Source organism: Halyomorpha halys, unplaced genomic scaffold (assembly GCF_000696795.3).
Source record: "Halyomorpha halys isolate HHAL.00 unplaced genomic scaffold, Hhal_1.1 Scaffold269.1, whole genome shotgun sequence".
NCBI lineage: Eukaryota > Metazoa > Arthropoda > Insecta > Hemiptera > Pentatomidae > Halyomorpha > Halyomorpha halys.
This window is the reverse complement of record NW_027112099.1, coordinates 269,167-290,738: the sequence shown is the minus strand read 5'-3', so window position 1 is coordinate 290,738 and position 21,572 is coordinate 269,167. Positions and strand designations below refer to the sequence as shown.

The 21,572-nt window shown below is 31.0% G+C and overlaps 1 protein-coding gene across 2 annotated transcripts in view; it reads left to right on the top strand.

The window, feature by feature from the left end:
- The window catches only part of LOC106680604 (UDP-glucosyltransferase 2), a 28,593-nt gene extending 12,313 nt beyond the window's left edge, over positions 1-16,280 (top strand). The window contains exons 2-8 of one of the 2 annotated variants that reach the window (XM_067050113.1): positions 1,358-1,599; positions 1,685-1,918; positions 7,492-7,847; positions 8,735-8,963; positions 14,171-14,390; positions 15,588-15,913; positions 15,995-16,280. In XM_067050113.1, the coding sequence (XP_066906214.1) occupies positions 1,371-1,599; positions 1,685-1,918; positions 7,492-7,847; positions 8,735-8,963; positions 14,171-14,390; positions 15,588-15,867 (1,548 nt within the window). In that variant the 5' untranslated portion in view covers positions 1,358-1,370 and the 3' untranslated portion in view covers positions 15,868-15,913; positions 15,995-16,280. The remainder of the gene's footprint in view (positions 1-1,357; positions 1,600-1,684; positions 1,919-7,491; positions 7,848-8,734; positions 8,964-14,170; positions 14,391-15,587; positions 15,914-15,994) is intronic. The other variant, XM_014420430.3, reaches the window with a different exon arrangement.
- The last annotated feature ends 5,292 nt before the right edge of the window (positions 16,281-21,572 follow it).

Genomic DNA, 21,572 nt, shown 5'->3' with positions numbered 1-21,572 from the left:
TCTTATCTATCTGTTACTATTACCCTTTTCATTTACTATTTACAACCTTTGATTTTTCTTATTATATCTTACTTTTTTACATTTTATACCCCTGTTATTTTACACTTTTTTTTTTCTCTCTCTCTTCTTTTTTTTCCTTTTGTAATTATGTGTTTGTATCTTTTTTAGCCCTGACGAAGCCCTGCAACGTGGGGCGAAACGTTGGCTCAATAAAATAGTATAATTTTACTATTTGAGTTTTTTTGACCGCACCCGGACCATATTCCTTTCAAAAATATATTATTTTTTCAAAATTACTTAATTTTACTTGCAATTACTCTTGGGTTTAATCATATATACCTCTGGATAAAGTAAACACAGTTAAACAAGAATATGCAATTATGGTAAATTGGTAAAAAAAAATATTCAATATTCAGGTCACACATAAATATTTCATAAGATTGATGTGATGTATCAATGTTTAATTAAATTATTTTATTGTTTCATCAATATTTGTTTTCTTTTTAACTTTACATTATTTAATACTCGTATCCAAGGGCATAGCCAATTGCATCGCGAATTACATATGGAGTCAATAGAGAATCACATCAAAAAACGGTTCATGAAGACTCCCAGTTGCCGAAAGTTTAAGGAGCTGTGACCTATAACATGGGAAACCCACCTCAACCCGAAGACTGAAGCCGAGACTGCTGCAGGACATTCTGTTATAAACTTTAATTAATATAAAATTAATACATAGTCACACTACCTCAATTTTACTTTTTATTATTACTCATTTTATTTATTCATTATTAATTTTTATTTATTTTTTTAATATTTTCTTCTCTCGTCCCTTTTTCAAATTAACTTGTTTCTTTTCACTATTAGAGGGCAATTGTTTGTTTTATTTAAGTGTACCAATATCATTATTTTTTGTTATTAATTTTACATTCCTATTTTATTAAGAAGCATTACTCTTATCTATTTATTAATTTATTATTAATAACAACATTGTATATAGTTAGGGGTGTCTTTTGTACGACACTATACCCCCCCCCCAAATCAACTGTTTAAAAAAAAAAAAACTTATTATACAACGGTTATATCAACCATGTAAGGCCCATACCAGGCCGTTCTGGTGTGAAATAAAATAGATTAAAAAAAAATGCAAGGGCATGTAATTAAAAAAAAAGAATGATACAATAATTTTTAATAGTGAATCTGTAATGATAGTTTTTAATGACTATGATTTTGTTTTCCTATCGAATGGAAAATAAAACATAAATTTTAAAAATTCTAATTGTTATTAATGTACATTTAACACTTTGGGATTCCTATGTTGAATATTAGAAGTAACTGATGAATTTGAAATTTGCAGAATACCAAAGGCAATGAAGATCTGGATGCTTTCTTTGCTGTTGGTGGCCCATGCAGAAGCTGCCAGAATCTTAGGCTTCTTCCCTCTTGCGTCTAAATCTCACCACTATTTCTTCAGGCCGATTATGGAGGCCTTAGGTAAGAGAGGGCACGAGGTGGTCTACTACACAGGATACCCAATGAAAGCTGTCCCGCCAGGAGTCGTACAGGTGGATATATCTGGCGATTTACCCGACGTTCATTGTATGATAAATAAGCTTGAAATTATTTATAACAACTTGATACTCTCTATTCCTATGTTTAAATATATCTGATATGTTTTTAATAGCTACTATAAACGTAATGGATTTCGTCGACACTGGCGTGATCTACAATGTGAAAAATCTTTTCGGATTCTCACTTTACATGGCATCATTCGTAATGGAGAGTCCAGCGGTGCAGAAACTGGTACAATCAGATGAGAAGTTTGATGCAGTGTTGATCGAGTCTTACTTCGTCCAGGAATACCTATCTGCTTTTATACACAAGTTCAATGCTGTGGGAATCGATATAATGTCATTAGGTAAGTAATGCCTTTTTTACATGTTGCAACCTTGATACCTCTTTATTTTTTATAAAATAGGAGTAGTTGGTCGTGGAGGCTGGAGACGTTCACCTTCAGCGGTTTACTTTGGGAATTTCAGTTTAATGAGAATTTCGGTTTTATCTAGGTAGGGTAATACAAAACAATGAAAATTTTTTGGTTTCTAAATTTTTTAAAAATAATAGTACATACTATTCTGTAAGAGTCTTTTATTCTTCTATATAGTATTCTGGTAAAACCACACACCAATGAAAATTTTATATATCTTTTATTTATTCATCGTTTGACGTTTCAGGCTAATTCTTATTTATTTCTAAACTCTATTCTAATAATTGTTGATAATTCACTTATAATAATCATCTTTCTTTTCCATAATTGTAATATTCAAAACAATAGTACACACTATATTCTTAGAATATAGTAACTAAAGACACGCCCTTAAAACTTCAAATATCTTTTATTTCTTAAGATAACATTGATTGTATAGTATAGTAGCTGTTGGGGTCTGAGAAAAATAGCAGGATGACAAAAAAAATGCAATATATGTGCCAAGCACTATAGGAAGTTTTAAGGGTATATAATTTTCTCAGAAGTTATTACATAAAAGTTTTTTTAAGGTTTTTAATGTTTGGAGCCCCTCTACAGTTCTTGTATATTAAGTTAAAACATAGAAAATTCACTTGTGAAGAAGTGTCTTTTGGAGTTCTCAACTTTTTTTTCCCAACCTGTAATGTTTTTGGATGTTATTAGACCTTTACTTAACCTCTAAATTGATTAAGAAGGTTTGTCGCAAACTTGATATGGGAAGTTTGTATGCAAATTGATTTTATGTTGAAGAAATGCCTTCACGTGTGACACTAAGTCACTTTTCATTTGTTCTCCCAGATATAAATGAATTTTAGAGAAATAAGAACTTAGTGACGGAGCTGTGGTTATTTTTAATTTTTTTTATTTTTTATTGTGTGTTACATTGCATCGTTACTGATTGTATTCTTCCTTCCTTTCAATCCCAACACTCAATCTTCCTTATTCCTTATTCTCATACTTTTGATGATTTGGTCCTTATAAGATTCCCATAAAAGACTCGAATTTATGGTATATTTGCATCTGGATTATGATGCACCAAGAAAAATTTATTTATTGTCTTCGTACAAATGAACAAGAAAGTGGTAGATTTATCTTCAAAAAGTTCAATGGTAAGAACTAATTTTTGCCATTCTTCACTGTGCTTTTAGATGTTAATCACTTTTAAGTTATCAGATGCATCCTTTATTGTTCCATATTTATATCAGTAGAAGAAAATTTATACCATATTTTTTGTTTGAGATTGTGTCTACAGGAACGGTTTCTTGTTTCTTAAAATACTGATTAATTGAGATATTATCCCCCAAATCAAGTGAAACTTCAAATCATATGTATTTTTTCGATTCTTTAATTTTTTTTTTAATCTATGGACAACGAATAAACTTTTGTCAAAATTATATTCACTATATATAATCTTAAGTAAGGTCCTTTAATATATCACGTGACATTGCCGCCTGTTGCTGTTTGTCTTAATTGTTAATGGTAGGTATATTCTGATACTGAAGTCGGCTTCGGCTAATTCTTCAGCCATATAGTACATCCAAATATTTTAGCGCATCATAAGTTGTTTATAATAGATCGATTCCAAATTATTGGGTCGTTTCATAGGAAAGATCATTTATTCAGTAAAACAACTGCATGAAAACAATCTATTTTTATTCAAAATACTTACCCTAATTTTCTATACATTTTTCTTAACGTGTTATCATTTCTCAAGCCCAGCTCTGAAAAAATCAAGGTCATTTACAAAATTTTCACTTGTACAGAAGTTGTTTAAATTTCTGAAAAGATGGAAATCTATTGGAGAGAAGTCTGTAAGGACTCGTTCAGTTTCTCCAATGTCTGTCGTTGTCTTGTAAGAGAATAGGTTCCTTCCAATCAACCAATGTAGGTCGTTTTTTGAAGAGTTTTAATGCATTATGTCAATATCACTGCAGTATGTAGTTTCGTTTCTGGATAAATGAATTATTCTTGTCATTAAATCATCACACAGAAACAAATAATTGTTTTGGATGCAAATTTGGTTTTGGCATGTTTTCTGGTCTCTCGTCGATAATTAGCCACTGAACTGACTGACGCCTGTTGTCTTTTACAATCCACTTTCCATCACACGTGATTATCATTTTGCGAAAAAAGATTGTCTCATAACACTTTTTGCCGCACACAACGTTGCCGCTCATATTATAAAAAATGAGAGGGTTATAAACGACTCATTATAATTTGTACACTTTCAATTTCTGGAATAATAAAAACGGACTTTTAATTAGAAATTATTCAATATGATTAGATTTTCAAATTGCGATACATAAATTAGGGGATAATATTTATAAAATTTAATCGAATTGAAATATCTCCTTTATAAAACATAACTGGTATTCCGAGTAAAGTCTAGAAGCTGAATCATAAATTTCGTTTTGTTAAAATGTGTAAGATAATTTAACAACTTTCTAGTTCTTTGGTGTATCGAAAAAATCATATTCTGTACTCTGCATATGCGTGTGATATAGTTCTGTGATGTAGAAAAGAATAAATATTATTTACTCAAAATCATTTTAACTTTGAATATAAAATCTAATAATCCATTATTTGATGGAATACGTGAAGATTAAGTTTCTTCTGTAGCCTTAATTCAACCTTTCAACGGTTTATATTAGCGTTAGGCTGCCATGAATTATTTTTATTAGGAACAGGAGAGGTGGAAAGTTTCAGACAATACACTATTACACACGATTCTATGGGGATAAAAATGTTTTAAAAATTATACATAAAAATTCCTTCCAATAAAACTCTATCTCATTTAATGAATTAATTTGTAAGAACGTAAACCTAATCCTTGCCTACTAACTAAAGTTATGCATACGTTAAATCATTGCATTTATGCAAATTAACACTTTTAAAAAGTTATTAATCCTAAAAAATCACTTTTCTTCCAACTGTCCCTTTTTACCTTATACATAAATTCTCGTGGAGGATAAGCATTCAACAAAGATTATACGGTGAAGAATGAAACCAAAGATCTGCTTTCACGGCGAGAATATGTGTAACAATCATTCATCTTATTTATCATCATATTTGAGGAAATACTAAACCTGAAAGCTAACTTTGTTGCTTCAACGGATATTTGCTGTTGTATTTGTGTGTATGTAATAATATTCATACCTTTTGATTCTCTCTAGCTTTGAAGCTTACGAGTTCCTGAAGATATCCACTTGAATACTGTGCAACATAATCTTCGTGAATTTTCCCCTTCATTAGCAACTTTCAAAACCTCATTAACATCTTCAAAACCAAGTAAACTCTCATTCACGATTGTTGCCTTCATCACCTAAAATATTTTGCTTATGAAAAACTGAGATAAATGAAAACTTTCTCTTGTATAGATGGTCAATGAACATTGACTCCATTCCTAATTCTTCAAAATCATTAGTATTTACACATAAAAATCTAAGGAAATACGCGGTGTCTAATATACATTGGCCCAAATAATAACACTAAACGAATGATGTGAGTGACTCTTGTGGCAGAAGTGTTGTGAAAATAACATATACTTTTTAATACTCAATACGTTGAAATATTTTAATGGAAGTAGCACTCAAATACAAACAAATATAATTGATTTTTTTAAACATAAGTTTTGTATTGTTTAATTAAAATTTCTTCTTCTTCTTAATCCTTCCTCTTCTACCGCGGACCAATGCGAGGAGCTTGCTTATAGAGTCAGATCCATAATTCTCAGTCTTGTACCAGCTTGTTGCGCCTATTTCAGTCAATACATCTCTGGTTTAATACCTCTTTGTATTTCTCGGTCTTCCTTTTGTGCTTCTTTTTTCGGCTCTCGTTCTATACATTATTTTGGCCATCCTTTCCTTCTACATCATTTTACATGGCTAAACCACCGTCATTGTTACTTCTTTCTTTCTTTTCATCTGGTCAAACCAGCTCTGAGTTTGCAGAAAAGAAGCATTCGCCGGGCAATTATATCCTATCTTGGACTTCTTCCTCTACACAGACGTTTTCGTTAAGATGGGCCCCCAGGTACTTGAAATCTCTAACGTGGTTGAATCAAACTACATTATCATCCGCGTAATAGCCTGGATTTTATTATCTGTGACCCAACCAATAAGGCCTCATTTTCATATTTGCCAGTGCCAAGTACTATTAAAAACAGCATTATCATAAGACTGCCCTCTCTTATCCCCGCATTGCTTTCAAATTCCTCGGAAATGTGGTTATTAGATCTCACCACATTTCTTTGTTTGTTTTATAAACTTAATATAGCCCTCTTCAGACCTGTTTCACCCTCGTCTTTTCCAGTGCTTTGACAATGTCCGTTTTCCTTACCCTTTCAAATGCTTGCCCAAGGTCCACATTAAATGTTAATTTTTTTTTCTTTTCTGAGACCTTTTCGGATGTCTGTCTCATTTACAAATATCAGATTCAGTGTACTTCTTTGTGGCCTGAATTAAATAAAATAAAATTTCATACGTATAATATATAAAATATGCATTTTGTTTAAACATTTCACCTAGAAATTAAAAACTACCGGTTGGCTGGCTTGTTTCTTAACTTTATTCATTAAATAACGAGGGTGATTATACAATAAATTTCCTTACAATAAATTCCAGATCCTTTAATAATAAATTTCTAAGAGGTTTGGTACTCCTGGGTCCACGTTTGTTAAAATCGATGAATGAAAGAGTACATCGTTTGCTTTTCTTATTCGGTTCAATATCTCTTGGTCAATTAGCTCTTAAGTGCTTAACATAGATCCTACTTAATAAAAATTTTCTACTGCGATTGCAAGCTGTTGGTCAGTCCTTCCAGTTTGCATTATTTTACTATTGCAACGATTTTTACTCAATTCCAGATTTCGTTGTGTGGATGTCAGCTCTGAGGTCAAGACCAGAAAGGTATTCATATTCCTAGGCCTTCTCTGGCACCATCCTCAAGAACAAATGGTCTCAAGTTTATCTCCCAGGATGCAAAAGCAACCTGTTTTTCCTCTACATTGTTTTCAACGTAGTTTTGCTGCTTTCGTTCCAATTTTGAATTTATAGTTTATATATCACCGTGGATTGGCAATCAGATCTATAGTTTTTAATATTCCTATGGATAGGAATAACATTGTTCCCACTCCACTGGTATTTTCTTTCAAAATTAACTGAAATAGTGTATAAAGGATCTTTTTCACTTCTTCTTCCCCGAATTTAGTAAATTCTGGGGTAAAACTCACATTGTCTGTAAGGATGACATACTAATTTTATTTGTGAGTGTTGCATCCAAACGTCGAGGGTCCCCTTTCCATCAGCAATAATACATATATGAATTATGTTTTATATTTAATTTGTGTCATCAAGTAATTTATTAACAAATAGATAATTAATTAAATTAAAAAAAAAATCATTTTAACTATGCAGTTCATATTTTAATCCATATCAATTTATGCACTAACTTTGTTCGGATTTCAGGTGACTCCGCATGGGCGAACGAATTGACTGGACTGTCAGATAATCCTTCTTACCAAATAGGCTTCATAGCTGAGTTAACCCAAAATTTAAACTTCTGGCAGAGAGTGTACAATACGTACGTGTATGCAGTGACTACTATTGGTGGTTACTACTACATGAACGAAATGGAAAAACTGGTCGACAAGTACTTCACCTACACGGGACACGAGAGCAGGCCCTCGTTTATGCAAATGGTGTCTAACAGGAGTCTCATCTTGACGAACTACCACAATATCGTGGGTTATCCGGGCCCAAAGCCACCACATAGAAAGGATGTTGCTGGCGTTCATATCACACCTGGAAAACCATTACCAAAGGTATTGTATATCTTATACTTTTCCTTAGCTGGAATATGGAAAAATAAAGAAATGAACCGAAGGTAATTTCTGTTACCTGCATATATTGTTTAATTTTTAAATAGTGTTGGACCCGTTGTAACTGGGCGAGTTAAGCGTTACCTTAGTAACCTCATGTCTGCAGGGGAGCCGGTTCGATTCCGGCCTTGGCAAGTTGATTTTATTTCGTGGCCCTACGGAATGAAAACTAAACCCTCCTACTCAAGACAGAATAGGTTGGGTACTTATGGAATAACCCTTCTGTGTATCAGGAATGGGTAGGTAGAAATAAAAATAGGAAGAAGTGCTTTCTTAACAAATAATAATTCCGTTTATGGGTTGTGGGGGAAGGTGTTTTTCTCAGTTTAATTTTAGATCCCCAAACCGCGTTATTTTTATTTTTTCGATAGTGATTATTGTAGGTTAATTTAGTATAAAGTAATTTATTCCTATCTTTGCAATAGTAGTAGTAGTAGTAGTAGTAGTAGTAGTAGTAGTATATTACAAATTGACTAACAAAAGAAAAAAAAAATAAATAAGTTACCTCGAGAACTATTAGGGCTCACAAATTTGCTAATTAATAAGATCTAAAAAAAAAAATGATAACTTTAAAGAGTTTAGCCCTGATTATGAGTGCAAAAGAGATTAGAGAGAGACGTTTCAGTTTTCCGACTAGTTACTAACCTTTTATAGACCAATGGCTGAAATTTGTATAGTTGGTCCGCAACGAATTAGAAGTAAACAATTACAGTTGCAAATCTAACAAGCATCTACTTCTAGCTTATACATGCTGGATTTTGTATTCCAAATTAATATATCTGGGAAAATTAGCTCTTTACTAATAGATCTAACTATTTTAATTTTTGTAGAAAATCCAAAAATTTATGGATGATGCTGAAAGTGGTGTTATTTACTTTTCCCTCGGATCAAACGTAAATGTGTCGCATCCTGCGAATAGGAAACTTGTTGAAGTATTCATGAAGGTTTTTGAAGAGGTTCCACAAAAGGTTCTTATGAAGTACGAGTTGGCAACATACGAGGGAAATCTCCCGGAAAATGTACATTTGGAGAAGTGGTATCCGCAACCAGATGTCTTAGGTATTTCTGTTTTATATTTAATATATGTTAACATTGTTATTCGTGGAATTACAAACATTTTCTTTATGGTGACTTTTAAGTTTCCTTATTTATTAAAAATACAATTTAAAGTTCATATACTAAAAGATTACATATATCTTTTTCGAATTGAAAGTATAATGTGTTTGTCGGGACTTTATCGGAATTCATTAATTTACAATAAAGGCCTACGTGCAAATTTTGCACTTGTCAACCATTTCCATGACTATGTACGTTTAGATTTAATAAACGGTGTAAAGTAGATGTCAACCTTTCTGAATTTAACGCACTCGGATTTAATTTTAGCAGGACAAATACTGTCGGTTCAATAAAGTTTACATTGTGACTGTGTTTCCTTCTAAGACCAAAATAATAAGTTTGAAACCAATAAAATAAAAAATAGATTTAATACATAAAATGCGCTTACATACTGAATGTGTGTATTATGTACATGTATAATTTAAATACACATTTTCTATACATGCACTTTCTCCAGGTCCAAGTTCTATAAACTTGACTTACACCACATATAGAAATTTAAATGTTTTCCACGTAATGATAAAAATTAAATGGCTATTGAAATATTTTTTACAGTTAATCTAATGAAAATTTTCTACACATTTCATCTTTATTATCTCGTTTATCCCACAGTTTAGGCACTTAAGTTTATTAAAATATCACTAAAATCAGATAAGTTCCTAACAAATACTTTCAATTTTGGTTCTTTACAAAATTCGTTATAGTATTTTTATTTGTGAAGATAAAAGTTAACCAATAAAAATAGTAACTTTTTTGTTTTTGGCTAATTAATCCATGCGACTGAACAAATATTTTCAAAATTTTTGCAAAAGTTTACTATATTTAATTTTGCATAGGAATTATTTCGTCATAAAGCCAATAGATTTCGATTGGAAAGAAGTGTAAATTTTAAATTTCCTGGAACTAGCATACTACATATAAGGTGGGACAATCAAGTCTGATTTAGAATACCATTTGCTATTTAAGAACTTCTGTTGATTGGACTAAATTACGAATGTACTTACTTAGTTGTAATAACAACTGAGAAAATTAAGAGAACAAACGAAAAGTTACAACAGTAAAGACATTGATAATTCAAGAACAAAAATAACATGATCGAGATATAATAAGTTTTCAGACGATACTGAGGGGATAGCAGCTTGGAAAAGTGGCCGGATACCGGTTTGGAGATAAAATTACCGACAAGCAAGTTTATATATACTGATTATGTTAAATAATTAAAGATAAACAATAATACAATGCAAATTTTGTAGGTGTGAATTAGATTTTCTACAATGTTCCCATGGTAGCTGTAGATTTTGGGAGGAAATTCCACCCGTTCACTTTACCTAGCTTTTGGCCGGGTAGATCTCGTTCTCTCGTTATCGGGTTCGTTCACATAAATCTGTTCTGAGGCACCGACATATACGTCATATTCTGTAGGGGTGGGGAAGTGGAGAAATGAAAATCCTATCGTTTAATTGGACCACTCTGTCAGTCACTATGGTAACTGTTTCCTCACTCACTTTTACTCTACCCAATTCATCTGGTCTGGATTGATCGTCTATAGGCACCTAAAGAGTGTTAACACAAAAGATAAGACCTTATAAATATATTATATGATATAATATAATGGCACACTATGACCAGTAGCAGAAGAACTCATGAAAAGTAGTGAAAATCCAAAAATCGCAAAACATTTAGTACAAGAGCCGGGATGAAAAAAAGGCAGTTATTTCACCCCATTTTTTCATTCGGAGCTCTATATCTTGAAAACTACCAACAGCACTAGAAAACGTAAGAGAACATCATTTAAAAAAGAGTAAATTTGCTAAAGCATATACCCTAATTTACATAGTTCCTGATATATAGCTTTTTAAAAAGCAACATTTCATAAAAAATGTACTGAACAATCAGAAGTTAGTGAATTTATTTTGAGTAAACTACATCTCAAATACCAATCTACTTACAGATGTCTATTAAACAATGACTCGACCCCTCACCTGTGGTGTTCCTCATGGTTCATCGCTATCCCCCACTCTTTTCGCTATCTACATCAATGATCTTCTCATCCTTATCCAACATTCTCAATACCATTTGTATGCTGATGACTTCCAAATTTATCTTTCCTTCCCATCTTCTGACCTATTAGTTGCCAAGAAGACTTGAATCGAATTAATTACTGGGGACAAGAAAACAAGCTTAAGTTGAATGCAATGAAGACTAAGGCAATCGTAATAGGATCCAGTCACCTCCTGAAAACTATTCCTCATATTCCAACCTTATTCCTAAGGAACAATCCAATACAATTATATCTATATGTCAAAAACCTAGGTACCACAGTAGACCAAACGTATCGCCTGGAAAAACCACGTCCACTATCTTCGTTTACTTCCTTTTAAAACCCGTAGGCTCCTTATTACTTCCTTAATATTCCCCCACTTTGATTATTGCTGTGTGGTTTACGGGGGTGTATCTGAGGATCTTGAAGCCAAATTAAAACAGTTAATTAATTTGGTTGTACGATTCATCTTTGGGGTCCCAAGGGACGCATCTGTCACCCGATTTTATGAAGAGTTGAAGTGGCTTTACCCCTCTTTCCTTCGTAAATATTTTCTTGCTTTCTTCCTCTATCAAGCTATCCAATCCCGCCCTCCATCTTACATCTCTGATACCCTTCAATTTAAATCCTCAGTGCATTCCCGCAATACTCGCTCACGGCCTTCAGACTTATATGTAACTGCACAACGAACGGTAGCCTTTGGTAAATCTTTCTTTATCCTTTCCTCTTCCCTATGGAATTCTATTCCCTCCTTAATTCGTAGTTCTAATAACATTCCAATCTTCAAATCCCATATCTTCGACTACTTTCTGTCCACCCAATTCTGGAAGAATAACAATTGAAAGTTTCAAATAAGGCTTATATATTCTCTGTATTTTATGTTTCAGAATTTCGTTCGTACTTGTAAATATGTATATTAGCAAAAATTGTGCCTTTCATTTTTTATTTTTAGTTTAATTGTATTTGATTTTGATTTTTTTTAAATTTATTATCAGAAGTGTTAGTCATCCTATATGACATATGGTTTTATTATATGTGTTCAATTCCTTTTTTATATATTCTGTTAATTATTGTTGTTCATTTTTATCTTTTCAAATTCATTATTTTATTATATTTTACTTTAATTTTTATTTTTTATTTTACTTTAAGGCTCTAAAGCCCAATTTTGACTTCTGTATATTATTCTAAGGGATCAATCCCAGAATAAATAAAGAATATTATTATTAGCACTCGCATTAAAGCTAGTTTAATGTACTATAAAGTACCTTATAATGTTTATCTTCGTAAGAGAAGTAGTTGTCATGATATTCGATTATATAAATTCACAAAATGTTGATTACTAGTTGTTCGGATAAAATTTTTGAAAATATCATTCTAATAATACTTTGATTTATGAAAAATATATCTCATGAACCATAAGACCGACAGATGTCTGCTAGAATTCAAATCAAAGCTATTTAAATGTACAATAAAGTAGTTTATGGTGTTTATCTTCGTAGGAGTAGTAGTTTTTTATGATTTTTTTTCCAAAATAAATTAACAAAATGTTAATGTCTAGTTGTTCGGATAAAATTTTTGAAAATATTAAAAATGCAACTCCTACGAAGATTAACGTCATAAACTACTTTATAGTACATCTAACTAGTTTTAATGTAAGTGCTGGCAGACATATGTACATGTTATGATTGCTGAGATAAACTTTTTGATAAATCAAAATTTTTGTCCGAAAAACTAGAAATCTATATTTTGTGAATTTAGTGTGTCGAATATCATGAAAAATACACCTACAAAGATAAACCTAATAAACTATTTTATAGTGCATTAAAGTAGCTTTGATTTGAGTTCTAATAGACATCTGTACGTCGAATAGTTTTCGATATATAAATTTCTCAAAATAAATTCACTACTGATTTTTCAGTGCATTTGTTTTTATGAAATGTTTATTGTACGTAAATAGTTCTAGTAGGCCTCATGTTTTAGATAATTTGGTCTTCATTAAATAATTTTCTCTTACGTTTTCTAATGTTGTTGGCAGTTTTCATGATATAAAGCTCCGAATGAATAATTAATTTTTGTTTAATTATGAGAGATAGTTGACCGTGGATGACGTACGAGGAGAAGATGGTTGGGGGTGCGGTCAAAGAGGAACACAAATAAGTTGGATTAACCTATTTTATTGTGCCAACGTTTCGGCTAGAGTTTTTAGCCTTCTTCAGGGCTAAGAACATAACAAGATAACAACCACAGTAAGTATAGAAAATAAAAAAGAAAGTATAAACAGAATAACATAAAATGAATAATTTTACAAAATAGAATTAATAAAATTAAGTGATAAGAGAAGCGGGAAATAAAATGTATTCATAGATAATTGAAAAAGTGGGTAAAATAACATAATTAAGGAAATCAAATAAAAATGAAGTTATATAATGCAAAGAAGTATGAACATATTAGTTATTAATAATTTAAAAATTGAAATATGGAAAGAAAAAGAAAGTTGAGAGGAAGAAAATATGTATAACAATAATAATTGATCAAGAGGCAAAATATAAGTAAAGTATACCATAACAAATGAATAGAAAAAAAAAGTTTTTGAAAACATCAATAATAATATAGTGAACATAACTTATAATGTGGGTAAGGAAAATGGAGAAAAGTGGAGAAAAGAAAGGGTGTTAAAATAAAGAAAAACAATTTTTTTTGTATAAGTTTTGAAATAGCCGCCATTTTTTTTCTTTTTATTCCCCATATCTATACTTAGCCGACTCATGAATTTTGACCATTAATTGCACATAGTTTTCATTAAAGTAATAAAAAATTGGGGTGAAATAACTGGCTTTTTTACTCATTTTGGGCTCTAGTAGTAATTAGACGAAACCGATTTCATTGTCAGCTTGTATAAGTGGTGAAAAACCTATTTTACACTACAAATATATGTAATATCTACTTTCAATATAAATAATTATATCCAATATAATTAATTTATAATATTAAAAATACCTTTCCATTTACTATACTTTTACTGATGTTCCTTTTTTAAATAAATATTAAGTGTTATAAACTTTTATTGTCTTATTATTTTAAAGTTTAATTAATTATTATTAATTTCCAGCCCACAATAACACTGTTCTCTTTATCACCCACGGGGGCTACCTCAGTCTTGTTGAAGCTGTGAATTTTGGCGTTCCTGTGATAGGCATACCTTTCTTTGGAGATCAGGGCAAGAATTTCCGCTTCGTCGAAGAAGTTGGCATAGGAAAAATGCTGAGGCTAGCGGATATAAACTATGATAATGTATCAAGAATGGTGAAGGAAGTTTTATCAAATAGAACGTAAGCAATATTTTGATATATTATAATATTCTAGGTTCACTGTAATCGAGAAAATCTTTATTGATAGTTGGGAACAGAACACCGTTTATTCATGAATTTATGTTTTATATTCACCGTTGGAGTTCAAACAATGGCTAGTTTCTTCACTGGACTGTATGAAGCCATTGTTACATACATGTATGTTTTTCTTATTCAGTTTTAAATTTCAGTAAATAAATAAATAAAATATTTACTATACTTCAATACACGTTAGTAGTTAAAAAAGAAGCAATTACTTTTCAAAAAAAAAAAATTAAAATGATATTTAGGAATCATAGGTAACAGACATGCATTTTATTTTGTATTAAATTAATTTAATTTCAACAATTTTAATTACATTGATACTTAAGTGAAATAAATAGTTTATAGTTAAACAAAAATAGGCATAAACTAATTTTTATATGTTACAGGGACCCATGAATCTTAAATTTTCACATTTAAAAATGTTCTGTTGTTTTTGTAGGTCATCTATTTCTATGGAGCAATAGCCATATCCACTTAGTAAATTAAAGATAACTACAAAGTAACAAAACATCTTAAGTGACTTTTTTTTTTCTTTTATAGTTAATGAGAAAATCCATATTCTTTGAATTTTTTTTCCAGTGGTCTACTAAATATGGTTAAACACGAAAAAAAATCGATTTATAATTTATTTATTTTTAATGATAATTTTACGATTGATCTATTTCATGAGCTTAGCATTGTAGTATTTTCGTTATTACTGTTACTTTAAAATAAAATTAAAAACAAATTTTTTCAATACGAATACGTTGTATATTTTCTTCCAAAACTAAATAATTTAGGCAGGTGATAATTTTTAGCCTCATTTCAACAATACAGATTTATTCAAATCATAAATAAGTTATGATTTGAATCATAATGAAAAATTGAAACATACGTTATACAATAATAGTCCAGATAGAGTAAATAAAGGAAGATATAATACATAATATATACGCTGTTTCAGATATAAATGAGTGATTATTTTGACAAACCACCGTAAATAAGAATATAGATGCTTCCCATTAAAAATTTTGTCATAAAATCATAAAAGTCATAAAATAGCTGAAATTATAGAAGCTGCAAAGCATTTCTTAAAACTGAAATAATTGGTAACAAATTTTATCATAAAATTCTAAACTATGAAAATTCTTATAGGTACAAAGAAAAAATGATAAAAAGGTCTAAAATCTTCCGAGACAGGCCTGTTAAACCGCTCGACGAAGCGGTGTTCTGGATTGAGCACGTCATCAAGTACCCAGAGGTTCTTAAACCGAAAGCTCTCAGCTTGTCATACATCCAGCTGCACCTCATAGATGTTACGCTGTTCGTAATAGGTGTGTTCTTGGCTGTTATGTTCATAATGTGGAAGTCAATTACCATTTTCGTTAGGATTTTAAAACGAAAATCAACTCCCAAAAAGGAAAAAAGAAGCTGATTTTATGGAAAGTTACGAATCGATGAACTTGTCAGCGTAAACGTAAGTACAACTTGATTTTTTTTTCTTTTGAATTATGTAATGGTGCTTATAATATATAAGTGTGTTTTTTTTTCTAATTTTTCAGACTGGAATTCCGAGAATTTTTGTTACTGCTTCACTCAACAGATTTTAAAATACAGTAATAAATTAATTCTTGAGGGTACTATGAACAAATATAATAGTTGATCTTCACATTCAGATATTTCAATTCCATTCATGGCGTGAGAAATAAAATAATAATTAAAAAATGTGATATAATTAATAAATGGAATAATAGTTCATAACAAAAAATTAAGTGATTGACAAAATTATGTCAGTATTTGTAAGATATCCATTATTGATACTGAAAATATAAGTTATTTAATAATCGATTTATTTATTTCCATAAATATATGGAACAATATTTTAATGGATAATCCTACATTATTTACCTTTAACCAATGATTAAAAACTAGAGTGAAAAAAAATTGGACACTTTTATCGTGATATATCTATTTATCTATTTTTTAAAAAAATGTATTTATTGCTATTTACAACTGTACATTATAATACATTTAGTAAATTTGATCTCAGTTAAATTGGAGTATTACAGGCGTGTAGAGAAACTACCCATTGGTAGCACTCCAATAACGTTTTACATTAGCAGGTCTCGTCGCCATTTTCTTTTCAGGCGCCTCGGAGGATTGTTAGGAATGGAAGAGGATGCAAGATAAGAAACTAGGGGGTTTGAGTGGTTAGAGAGTTTATAATGGAAGGAGTGATATCTGGTTCGGGCTAGATCGGTTACATAGGAAAGATTAAGGTCTTTATGTATGATTTTATTTGTGACAAAGTAAGGAGGATTGAGGATTTTAAGAAAGATTTTGGATTGCAATGATTGGATACGAGAGGAAATCGAAGGTTTAGTGGAGCCCCAAAGCTTAACTCCGTATGTCCGGATTGGCCTTATTACAGTCATGTAGATCAGTCTTTTGTAATGAATTGGAAGTTTAGACCGTTTGTCCAGTAAGTGCTGTAAAAGTATAAATCTACGTGCAGTTTCCTGTCTTTTCAGTCTTGTGAGAGGATTCCAGGTTAGTCGTTTGTCCAGATGTAGTCGGTAGGTTTACGACGAAGGGTAAAGGTGATTTGATGGGATTTATTTTAATCCTCCAACTACACCAACCTTCTAAGGCTGTGCTATAGGTAATTTACCTATGAATCAGAATGTTGTAATCTTTTTTTTTTTGTCTCGTGTTATTTTAAATATTTTTAACAGAAATAGTTCATTAACAATTATAATTACATATGGTTTTACAGTAGTGTATAAAATAATTAAAAGTAAAAATCTAATACTGTAAATACCCGTATTGTCAAAAATTAGAGAACGGTAGATTAATAATTTTATTTGTTTTTTAATATTTATTTATTGCTATTTACAACTGTACATTATAATACATACGTACTTAATACATTTAGTAAATCTGATCTAAATTAATAAGGAAAGTTATTGAAATTGGACTGAGTTTATTGCTGTGTAAATGTTTCACTGACTCTCTTCCTGATGGATTCCAACTAACACTAACAATTTTCATGTTTGATACAGCACTGTATATGTTTGAAGTTATTGGCGAATATTGCCAGACTATTTATAGAGAAACTTTTGCGAAATTTTATTTTGTGTAATGCATGATACATGCAATGGATAAATCCAAAGATGTTTTCTCTTAATTCTAGAAATAGTGCATTATATTTTGAGATTGGACACCTCAATAAGATCAGCAGGCAAGAAGAAAAGAGGAATTTAGAGATAAGAAGCATAAAGACGGTTTGGGGGGTTAATGGGTAGAATCAGGTAAATCATTACTGCAAATGGAAATAGGGTTGGTAAAAGGGCTCCCTCAATAGGAGAGCGTGGATGGGAATTAAGCACAATGCTTACAGGTTTTCATTTGCATTATAGATTTTTGTTATGAAGGAATCTTAGAAAACATAGATTTGGTATTTAATTATTAAAATTAAATTAATAAGCAGCTTAGCATAATCCTAATTATATTCTGAATTAATAATTACAAGGTTTCTAATTATTTTTGATTCTTTAATGAAATAGTTTAGTACGTACAAAAAATTCTTTAAGAAGCAGACAATAAAAATTATAAACTCTCGTAACCATTATTTTAGCGAGTATATCTAAAACTGTCCTTCTATACACACCAAATTAGATCATTGCTATCTGAATATGCCTTCTAATATTTTATTTATTATTTGGAATATACAATTCGTTCTGGTTCGTTTTTATAATAAAAATCGTTCCGTCTTCAAGGTTCTCTAGTGTAAATTAAGTTTGTATATAAGTATAACATCATATACTAGTGTTCCCTATGTCCATATTCATATAATCTGATTTTGTCAATTTAAAAAAAAAAAATGTTAAAAAAGAAGGAAAGCACTTAAGGAATTACAACTATCTTTGTCGCGTTCCTACAATCCTATATATGCACAGTGTGAAATAGATAGTTGAGATTGTTAAATAGTTATCTTTTATTTTAAAAATTGAAAAAATAAGATTCTATGAATATGGAAACGGGGAACGACTAGTAGATGTATATAATTTGTTTTTACAAGAGAACCCTGAAAACGGTGGTGAACTCTGGAGCTTCAGTGCTGTTTATATATATATATATAAATGGATTTTAGGTTAATAAAAAAAATTTCATTTTTTATGATTTTGTTATTATTTCATTTTTCAAATTGTGATCCATCGGTAAGTAATTAGTTTAAAAATAAGTACTGATTCGTCTATTTGCATTATATATTTATTATAATACAATTTAACTTTTTATAAATCAGGAAATAGAGGGAAAAAAAGAAAGAAAGAAAAACGCTACCTCCTGTCTTCCTTTTTCTAGGACAAGACGAAGAATAAATAGCGCCCCATCTCCTTGATCTTGGTAAGTTACACTGCTCCTCGACACAAACAGGATGGCAGCGACTTATCCAAACTACATCTTTTCCATATCTCAAGTTCTCTTATCTTGATATTGTATAAACAAAGCTTTGATATTCAAATTTTTTATATTTTATTCATAATTTCTGCTGCTTCATTTAAGTTTAGATTTAGATATATTATTTAGTAATAATATCAATTAATAAAAAAAGACATAAAGAACATGAATTCCGGAGAGACAACCAGTTATTAAATTAATTGAAAACAATAAAGATTAACAATATGCATTACTTCTTGTTACGGTTGTCATGATGAAACAAAAAAACTGGCGATATCTGCGTAGACAAAGCGGCATGGTTTTGAGAAGGTTACTGTTTGGTTTTTGAACACGTCACGATTCTTCAATATGAAGTGGAGATAGTTTATAAGACCCTGTGTCATTACTGTTTGTATCGAAATATCACCATATGAGAAATTTGATCATGTATGTTTTGTTTTTCGAACTTATGGTGTTCTGCTTCAATGGGCGGTTAACACTAGAACTGTGGATATTGTGCTGTGCGTAGCAATGTTTCTTCAGCACGCCTTGGATCGGAGAGTGGTGGCAGGGGTCATCTTCATACTTCTAGGGAAGGTGCGACGATGGCAGAGAAGGAGATATAAGAAAACCTAGTGTTCTAACTAAACTTTTTTTTATTTTCATTTTATGTCCCTCTTCTGTGTAATAGTTTAAATTTCATTAATAAGGTTATGCTAGGGCATTTAAGTTAAGCTTAAGTCAACCTACAAGTTTTATTTATTTTATTAATTGATAAGATTTTTCTTCCTTTTTTATTCTGTGCACATGTATTTCTTTTTATTATTAAACTTGAGTTCATATAGTTCTGCTGTTCTTTCTTATGCATCACTGCTTTCAACTTGTTAATTTACTTATGTTTTCCTGTTGTTCACTTAATATTCCGCTAATTCCACAGGTGGGTAGGTATCACCCCTAGGTTTGCTGTTATCTACATGTAAAGGTACTCACCAGTGGTCATAGTTCGATAATTGTTTAGATAGGAGTATATTGTAGTTATATTGGAGTCATCGTTTCGGGTTTTTCTTTATTTCCAAGGAAAAAATAACGTGGTGCCTAAGGACTGATTTATTCTTTATTATTATTTTTTCTTTTTTTTCCCTTTTGCGATTATATTTTTTACTATATTTTACCCCCTTCTCCGCTGAGCGTGGACAAGTATAAACGATAAATATATAACTAAAGATAAATCAAAATTAGCGGTTATATTCTGGCAAAAAATTTATATTCATGTAATAGGCATTAATTGAATAAATCAGAGATCATCAGTTATCACCGAGCAACATTGAGGAAGTAGCTAAACATGGCGTGAATTCGCCACTACCGCCCTCCATGGAAGGCTTACTTATCTTACATTTAAAACAGACATTTATAGTTAGTTTAAGTCGATGTACGACTTGCCAAAACTCTAAAAAGGAAATCGTAACACCAAAAATAATAGCAGGAAAGGATTCCTGGCCAACTCGCCTCGCAAAAACCCGATTTCCTGACGGTCCTGTATAATTTTTGAAACATTTATTTAAAACTGGAAAAGGAGACTTAAGTTAGCCAAATCATCATTGAAGAAATACCTTTTTTTTTTTATTTTAAAAAACATTATTTATTGATAGATATTACAATCTGCCACATCGTTGTAGGTAATAGGTATTAGTGATGCTAACATAAAAAAAATCTTTCTTAAAATATATACAAATAGAAGGACAAAGAAAATAAACATAATCAAACTATGTACATTAAAAAATAAAATTATAAAAATAATCTCTAGTCAAATTTACACTCTTATAAACCATATTTAGACAATAGACCTGAAGATCCCTGAGGCCACTCTATCCCCCACGCGTGAGAGGTAGAGCAGAGTTTCTACGAGAGATTCTACCGCATCCCTCTCGCCGCATCACTGGTAGTGAGCCAGTGGAGGCTGAGCAAGTGCACTTAAGCCGCAAACACTCAACTTGTGAGGAGAATCTGACCATTTCCAGAACTCCAATGGTCCATTTTTATTTTACAATAAGTCTCTTGCCCACTGCCATTTCAACCTTCGAGGTGGATTCTAGGGATCGGTGGAACTAGATAAGGATCGATCCAAAGGATTAGGATGGTTGTATATTCACTCGTTTCTTTTATGACTTTTTTTACCTTTTATTTTGTATATCTCTCTTTTCTAGTTTTTTTCCCCATCATTTTTAATTGATCGAAAATTATTTCTTTTTCATCATATCACAACCAAGGCCGAAAGGTTGGCAAACAGACAATATATTTTATTATAGTGGGTTATAGTTGGCGCGTACCAAAATCATCGTGTTCTTAAGAGTCGTTAAGATGTAAAAAAAAAAAATTAAATAAACACTATAACAAATTTCGACGAGAGAAGAATAGATATAAAATTCCATAATCAATTTGGTTTCTAGTAAAAGAAAAAAATAGGCAATAATTGTTTATCGATTTCTTATACTTGAGATTTAACTTGGGTATAATCTGTTTGGAAGGAAATACGATATTGAACTGGAAATCCATCAAATTCTTCTCTATAAAGTTCATTCAATCTAATGTTCTTTGTAAGATCCTTATTAAATGGTAAATCAACTTTTCCCTAACGAACTTAATATCCCCTTTGTTCCAGATAAGCTTAAAATAGAAATCTGTCCTTTCATTATAAACTCA